General features: G+C 64.1%; 1 protein-coding gene across 1 annotated transcript; it reads right to left on the bottom strand.

Moving 5' to 3' along the window:
- Nucleotides 1-241: 241 nt before the first annotated feature.
- PRPF19 (pre-mRNA processing factor 19) lies at nt 242-7,210 on the bottom strand. Its single transcript, XM_003774010.2, has 15 exons — nt 6,946-7,210; nt 5,519-5,668; nt 5,306-5,382; nt 4,761-4,976; nt 4,616-4,678; nt 4,329-4,370; nt 4,097-4,171; nt 3,768-3,843; nt 3,557-3,666; nt 2,297-2,452; nt 2,110-2,179; nt 1,936-2,021; nt 1,573-1,743; nt 1,364-1,469; nt 242-738 (listed from the first exon to the last, which is right to left on the bottom strand). The coding sequence occupies exons 1-15, from the start codon at nt 6,962-6,964 to the stop codon at nt 641-643; spliced, it is 1,515 nt and encodes a 504-aa protein (XP_003774058.2). The 5' UTR covers nt 6,965-7,210; the 3' UTR covers nt 242-640.
- Nucleotides 7,211-8,080: the final 870 nt, after the last annotated feature.

Raw genomic sequence — 8,080 nt, 5'->3', positions numbered from 1 at the left:
AAATGGAGGCCCTGGGCTGGGAGTCTTGCCATGGGGGATTCGCTCCTTTCTGAAGGCCATTCCTGGGGACCCCCAAACTGCCCCCACTGCCTGTGGAACAAATAGGGGCCTCCAGCAGTCAGGGAGCTGCAGGTCCCCCGTCCCCAATGGAGACAAACACCCTCCCTTGAGAGCACCCCTGCTCTCCCCGGGAAGCTCAGCCCCTTTCCATGGGCATTTCAGCTACAAAGACGAGAAAACGTTCATTTATTTTTTTTAATGAAACTAGATCACTGCTTACAAAAACCTGCCCATGTTCTGTGCCCCTCCCCCTGGGCTCGGCCTCCCTGGGAGCTAAAGCAAGCTGGAGGTGGGCAGGCCAGGCCCCTTCTGTGGTGCCCCGGGGCAACGGCTCATCTTCCCCGGGGGCGCTGGCTCTGGGGCAGGCCCCGTGCCCAGAGGCGGTGGCACAGGGCAGGGCGACTTCGGCCTCTAGGACAGTCGGGACTGGCTGAGCCACCGTTCAGACCAGAGTGAAATGCTGTGAGTCCCTCCCCAAAGTCCTCCCCCCTCCCCTCAGTCTCTCTCCCCTTCCCACCCCCCACCCTAAATGCTACCCACACTACAGAGACAAGGCCTCGGGATCTGTAGGGGACAGGGCCTACAGGCTGTAGAACTTGAGGCTCCTGTCCATGCCAGTCGAAGCGATGAACTTGGCGTGGTGCCCGAAGGCCACCCCTGTGGTCAGGCCGCTGTGCTCTGAGGGAGAGAGGGCGCCAATTACGGGACAAACCCCTGGGCTGAGTGTGGGACCCCCCCCTCCCAGGAAGCTGAGGCTCCAGCAGGGAGTTGAGCCCCGGGAGCCACCCTCTCAGCCCTGGAAGTGCTCCCCGACAGCGGAGCCCAAGTCTGGACGTGAAAAACCCCATGTGCCCGATAATCCCAATAAGGGAGCTGGCCCTCAGCAGAGTGAGCTGCTCCCTGTGGGTGAGACGTCAAAGGTGAGCCAAAGGCTCTCAAAAGGAGGCGGCCAACACAGTGCCAAAGGGTCCTGAGCAAGATGGCGGGAATGTGCGTGCTGGAGGGACTGTGGAGAACGGGCATTTGGGCATTGTCCAGCACTCATTCACTGCCTGCTGTGTGCCAGGCGGCCGCCAAGCCCCAGGAGACACAAAAATGGCCCCAGACCCGGGCTAGGAGAAAGGCCCGTGTGCCCGTGCTATGATCAAGCCCTCTGTGTGGCCTGCATGGCCATCAGGACTCTGTCCTGGGCTGTGAACCAATGTGCTTCGGACGCTGAACAGAAGCCGACGAGACCCCGGGGCGCCCTTCCTTTGCCCCAGAGGGCCCCACACCCCACTCCAGCCCGTCCCACGCCCCCTACCTGTGAAGTGGAGGATTTCTGTCCACTGCTTGCAGATGTAGATCTGAACGTCGGTGCCTCCGAGGGCCAAGTATGTGCCGCTCTGGTCAAAGATCAGAGACTTCACCTGTCACGGAGAGAACTGGGTTTGGAGGCTGGGGATCCTGGCCCGGGGGTGGCCCGAGGGTCCGGCTCAAGGTAGGGCCGAGGACGCCCGCCAGCCCACCCACCTCAAAGTTGTTGTCCAACTGCAACGTCTTGAAGTTCTTGAGTTTGCGAAGATCCCAGAGTTTGACGGACGAGTCGTCGGCCGCAGTAGCCAAGTAATAGCCGTTCTCCGAGAAGGCGATGCTGGTGATGGGCCCAGAGTGTCCTGGGAAGTTGGCCACGTTGGTGCGTTCCTGTGGGGGAGCCGGAGGACATCAGCCCCAGAAATTCCTTGGATCCCACCGTGGGGGGAGGAGAGCCTCTTAGGCAGAAGCGAGAGGCCGGGGCAGAAGGGTCCTGGTGGCCCTCCCTCTCTCCCGGGAGCAGCCATGGCTGCCAGGCACAAAGCTGGCAGGTCAGCGGCGCGCTCCAGGCCTCCCGCCTACCTTCAGGTCCCAGATCTTGATTTGAGAGTCCATGGTCCCGGTCCCAAAAATGAGCCCATCAGGATGGAACTGAGCGCAGGTGAGAGCTGCAGAGGGAGGGGAGAACGAGCCGAGTCAGCACCTGCCCACCGGGGCAGAGGGGGGGGTTTGGGGCCGGCCCTTGGGAGCACTCACCGCAACCCGAAGTCTCATCAGTGACCTTGGTGAGCACTCGTCCCGTCTGGATGTCGGAGAAGGCCCAGTACTAGGCACAAACAGACAATAAGGATGAGGGGGGAGGAAGCCCTTGGAGCGTGTGAGAACACAGGGCCCGGGCTGGGCAGCTCTGGGTCCGAGGAGCAGCATTCTCAGGAGGGCTCACCTGGTCATCCGAAGAGCTCAGCAGGTAGTCACCCGTGGCGTGCAGGCTCAGGCCAGTCACGGCACTCTCGTGGGCCCGGACAACCTGCACGCAAGAGGCGTTGGGAACCGACCAGATGCGGATGGTGGCGTCCGGGGAGGCAGAAAACACCAGGTCCTGGGGGGGGAACAAGAGGGTCCGATGGTGAGAGCTGCCAGCAGAGCCCAGGGCGGCCCCGAGGCAGGCCCTGTCCTCCCCAGAGCCAGTTCTGCTCCCTGCCCCAGCCCTGGCTGATTGCCCTCGGCTCACCCTCAGCAATACAAGTCCCACCATTTCCAGGCCTGACTTTTTAGCCCTTCCCTTCACGGCTCCGTGAGTAACCAACCATGCTCTCCTCCCTGCTGGGATCCTGCCGCCTCCCCCAGGACCTCACCCATGCCCAGCCCTCCATGTCTGGTCTCTTCTGGAAGGGTGCTGGAAGCTTCCCCCCCCCCAAGTCCTCAAGTCTGGGCTCAGTAGAGACCACTAAGTCATCTGGACAACAAGGTGGCACTGCCACCCAGTGGCGGAGGTGGGCAATGGCAGGCTAGCACAGGAGGCTGCTTCCCATCCATGGGTCCCAAGGAGGCCCAGGGTCCCCTTGCCCCCCGGGATTGAGAAGCCCCCAAAGCCACAATAAAGGCCCAGGCAGAGACGCAGTCAGCAGGGACAAGGGTCATCACATTTACCGGACATGGGACCATCGAATGAGGCTAGAAGGCCCCGGGTTCATCTCTATTTTACTGATAAGGGACCTGGGGCCCAGAGTCCCAGGAAGCCAGAAGAGGCAGAGGCAGGAGCCGGGGCCCTGCCTCTGGGGGGGCTCAGGACCCTGAGCTGCTTTCTTCCCATAGCAGGGAGGGCAGGGCTGCCTGTGAGGACCAGAGACTCTCCTCACTGTGAGGGTGGAACTCTGCTTTTCCCCGCCAGTTGAGGGGCACATTAAGGAGAGTTTCCTCTTGAGCCTTTAAATATCACTCAGGGACTGCAGCTGGCACACGGGGGGCCGGAGGAATTCTTCTGGGGACCTCAGACCCCCCTTCCCCTCCCCACAATTTAGGCCAAGTTTTCCCATCTGTCAGAGGAGATTCAGCCCTTCCAGCAAGACCCAAGGCAGGTCACTAAGGGAAAGAGTAACCCCACTGACCTCTGACCTTCACATCAACCCAACCCAACCCAACCCAGAGAACCGTCCGGGTCACTTCCGAGGGAGCCAGGCTGGCAGAGCTGCGACGGCCTCACCTGGGACGGGTGGAACACCACGCTGGTGACCTTCTTGGTGTGGCCTTTGAGCGTGGCCAGGATCTGCTCGGAGCTCTTGTCAAAGACGACCACGTTTTTATCCGCCCCTCCTGAGGATGATGTAGAGCGAGGCGTGAGGAGAGGCACTGGGACCTCCCCCCCCCAGAGTCTGCCCTCCCCCGCCCCAGACCACCTTCGGCCTGCCGCTTACCGGTGAGGATCTTGTTGGTGTCTGACGGGCAGAGGTCCAAGGCAAGGATTCCCGGGATGCTGGCGCTGTGCAGCCCCTTTGCAGAGAGAAGAGTGGCCCCGCGCCATCTGAGCCCAGATTCTGGAGCTAGCGTGCGGCCCAGAGCCAGTCCTCCCTTACCTCCCTGGCTAAAGTCGGGGCTTTCTCCTCCTGCCCTCAGCAGGAACCTCACTGAGGGAGCAGCAGCATGCCCCCCACCCCATCACTAACAGAGGGAAGCTTGGTTCCTGGGGTCACCAGACCTCCATTACCACAGGCCTCTGGGGTCTGTTCAGAGGAGGACCACTCACCACATGGGATGCCACCTGCCGGTACTTGCTGAGCTCCTCTGGCTTCACCAGCTCCTCCGGCACCGTCTTCCCCCTCTGTCAACAAGAACCGCCCCCGAAGGCTCCTGGTGAGTGGTGTCAAAGGCCACCTCCCCAAGATCCCTTCCTCCACAGTACCACACCATCCCCCCCAGCCCCCTCCCTCCATGGCACCCCCCCATTCCAGGTGCCCGTCCCCACTGGCGGGACTCACCTTTTTACGCTCCGTGGTGAGCACCGTAGCTTTGTCTTGAAGCTGAAGAGGAGAGCAAAAGGCCATGAAACCCGGCTGCAGACCCGCCTGCCCGCCCACACAGGGTGTCCCCCACTTCTCTCTCCAGGCCAGGAGGCAATGGGGGGAGCTGGGGCTTAGCACGACAGCCCGGCTCTCGAGGGGAGGACACCAAGCCTTTGCCCAGGCAGCCATCATGGAGGGTGAAAGGGAGAAGGCCCAAGAGCCGGGCACTCCGCCGGTCCCAGGGGGGCAGTCCAGGTGCCTACCTTCTGGATGATCTCGGGGGTCATTCCCACCAGCTCTCCCAGATCCATCGGCTCGCCGGCGCCCTAAAAGAAAGAAGACCGCGGCTGAGGAGGCCCGAGGAGGGGCCCCGGCGCTCAGTGGGGGCATGCCCAGGGGAGCACTCACCACAACACTGGGCTGGGAGCTTGGCACCGCCTGGGGCACGATGAGCCCGGCCTGGGGCTTCAGCGTGGCCAGGGCTTCTCGGGCAGCGGTGACCTCCTTCGTGAGACGGGCAATGACACGGCAGGCGGCATCGTGCTGGTAGAGCGCGTGGGACAGCTCCTGGCGGGTGGTCTGCAGCTGCTGGCGCAGGGTGAAGCTGTGCAGCATGACGGCGTCCTGGGGGAGAGGGGTGGCTAAAACGGGGCAGGCGGCTGGCCCTGGGCCCAATGGGGGAGGGGGAGCTGGCGGGGAGACCTGCTCCGGCCACATTCCTCCGGGAGCCCCAGGCACAGACAGAACCCCGCTCCCAGTGCCGACCCAGGCCTTCCATCTGCTGCTTCGGCCTCCCGGGGCCCACACTCCCAATGCCCCATCGGGAAGGCCGCGGCCGAAGTGAGCCGACAGGGTCGCCCTTAACCCCCCGACCCATCTGAACTGCCAGGGGGCACCTCAGGCGTGATCGCCTCGGGCCCAGTGCCCTGCACAGAGGAGCCCCGCGCTCTCACCCATTCGTCCTGCAGGGCCTTCAGGATGGCCGGGATGCTGGTGGCAGAGGGCGGCTTGGGCCGGATGGGGTGGGCAACTATCCGAGAGACAGAGGGCTCGTGAGCGATTCCCGGCACAGACCGGCCCTCCCGCGTCCCTTCCTCCCCGGGCTTTTCATCAAGGCCCCTGCATGGCAGCCTGGGAGGAGCCCCTGGGGTGAGGGGAGGGGGTACCTTTGATGTCAATCAGCTGCTCCTCAGACAGGGGCTGGTTGTTGATGGGGTCGGTGCCATTCTCTGCAATGTACTTCTCGATAAGCCTCCGCTCGTACACATGGTTGGAGACCGGGGACACGCAGGGGTGCTCCGGGACCTCGTTGGAGACTGGGAAGAAGGGCCCGGGACTCATGAGCGTCCGCCGACTCCCCGACCAGCCGAGCGCAAAAGGGCCACGGGGGAGCTCGGGTCCGGCCTCTCGGACGCTGCCGTGGCTCGGGGTGGGAGGGGAACAGCGCCCACCCCCGAGGCCCAGCTCCTCAAAGTCCGAGTCCCGACTCCATGGGCTCTCACAACTCAACGTGGGGCCACCCAGTCATGACGCGTCCTCGGGAAACGTTTGATGTCGCACCTATTTTATATTCCCATGTACCTGGGGACACCCAAAAATCTCTGGGGTCACGAGTGGGGAAAGTGAAGGACCCCCGACTTAGAGGTTGTCAGAGGGTCCAACGGGGTGTCAGAGTCTCTGGGACAGGCCACAGGGCAGGGACCCATCAGGGGGTCAGGCAAAGGGGACGAAGGGCGGCTCTAGCGGGCGAGACCCCAGCCAGCTCTAGGGCCCTGTCCTCCTGGAGCGTGGAGGACCAGAGTCCGGCCCTGTTAGAGATCACGGGGCCCTGATGTTTCGGGCACGACACTTACCACGTTTGGGACAAAGCCTGAGTGGGCAAACCCCCTGAAAGGGCTTCTGACGCCCCGGGACTCCCTAACCCACACTCTGAGAACCCTGTTCCCCTTTAGGGGAGAGGAGAGGGGGAAGGGCTGAGCCTAAGGGAGAACAAGCCGCCGCTCCCGCCTGTCTTCACCCCCCCTTCTGACCTTTCTCCCGCCATGACCACGGGTGACCCCACAAGGACAGAAGAGCACCTGCTGGGGAGGGGGGGGTGGACATCTTCCCTCCGTACTTGGAGGAACTCCCCGCGGCGCGCCCCCCCCCCCCAGGGCGCGCATCTTCCGTGCCAGGAGAGGGCCCCCACTAAGGATGCTCACGGCCCCTCCCCCGGAGGAGCTCTGCCCGCCCCGCCCCGCCCAGCGCCGCCGCCTCGGGCTCTGCCACCCGACCCCGGGGTGCTTCCCTCGCTGCCCCGCCCCCGTGCCCCTCCCCCTTCCCCCAATCCCCGCCGGGCCCTCCCACAGGAGGTCAGCACCACGTGCGGCCGAGGCTCACTCAGCGCTTGCACGGGGGCGCGCCGCTCTCTCCGGGCCGCGGCCGCGCAGCCCCCGGGGGCCGCCTTACAGGTGAGGAGACCGAGGCCGCGGCGGGGGGAGCGCCTGGCCGCGGCGGGGGAGCGCCTGGCCCCGGGGCATCCCGGCAAGAAGAGGCCGGGCCTTGGGCTCCGCCTGGGGAGGCCCGGCCGGGAACGCCGGAGGCCGCTACTCACTGGAGCAGATGAGGGACATGGCGCCGCCGCCGCCGCCGCCGCGCTGGGGCTCCCTTCCCGCCGGGCTCTGCTTCCGGGGCCGACGCCTCTACTTCCGGTTCTCCCCCTCTCCCGGGGGGTGGTTCCGGTTCGAGGAGGGAGAGGGGGAAAGAAGAGGGCCGGGCACGCGGGGCTTCACGTGGGGGAAGCCGTCGCGCGCGGGATCCTTGGGCAACTAACGGAAACGAGTCCTTCCCGGCATGCAATGGGACCGGAAGGAGCTCTCCCGCCTCCTATCCGGATTTTCCGGAGGACGCTCGGTTTCTTCCGGAAGAACATGGGACCAGAAACTACATTTCCCATGATGCAAAGAGAGTAGGGGGCCGTCCGATTCCCGAGAGGAATACGAAAGGTTGAAAGACCGCGAGATTTGACGCCCCGGGGCGGAGTCCTTGGCGTTAAAACGCGCCGTGTCTTGACGTCACTCCAACTGTTTGGACCTGAGAGGGAGGATTTGGGTCTGCTTCAGCCAGCCTAGTATTAAATTTAAAAATTCAGGACCACGGAGGTGGAGCAGGGCGGGGCCTCCACCTAGACCGCCTCCCTTCCATTTCACAGATGGGTAAACTGAGCCCGCTCGGAGGTTACGGCCCGTGCCTGGCACGCGCCTAGTTACTGCTTACTAATGCTTGCGAGCTCGGTTGGGTAAACGTGGGTGCCCCCACATGGGTCAGTGTATCAGTCCCTGGGGGGCCACCATGTGCAATGTTGGCAAAACCGTCGGTCCCCGCTGGTCCTAGTGCAGCAGCGAGGCGGCCTCGGCACTTTCGTGGCTGTGGGGAGCTCTCTGTGCCTCGGTTTCCCCTTCTGTAAAATGGGGGCTCAGACTGGCTTCAAAGCCGGGATTCTGGGCCCCTGGGTGTGCCTTTGGGCAAGCCCCTCCCCCTTATCTGGGAAGTGGAGGGCCGGACTAGACCGCTTCGGAGGTGGCTCTGGGCGGGGGGCGGGGACAGTGACAAGGCGGGAGAATCCGGGCCGGGAACGCCCCCTAGCGGAGGGGGTGGGAAATGGGGGCTCAGACTCTGGCTTCAAAGCCGGGATTCTGGGCCCTGGGTGTGCCTTTGGGCAAGCCCCTCCCCCTTATCTGGGAAGTGGA

This window comes from Sarcophilus harrisii, chromosome 6, assembly GCF_902635505.1.
Source record: "Sarcophilus harrisii chromosome 6, mSarHar1.11, whole genome shotgun sequence".
In the NCBI taxonomy this organism is placed as follows: Eukaryota; Metazoa; Chordata; class Mammalia; order Dasyuromorphia; family Dasyuridae; genus Sarcophilus; species Sarcophilus harrisii.
This window is presented reverse-complemented; position numbering and strand designations above follow the sequence as displayed.

Coding starts and splice junctions, on each gene's coding strand:
- PRPF19 (XM_003774010.2), bottom strand. Junction 2,180..2,296: donor TGAGCTCTTCGGATGACCAG/GTGAGCCCTCCT, acceptor GTTTGTGCCTAG/TACTGGGCCTTCTCCGACAT. Junction 1,470..1,572: donor AGTTGGACAACAACTTTGAG/GTGGGTGGGCTG, acceptor TCTCCGTGACAG/GTGAAGTCTCTGATCTTTGA.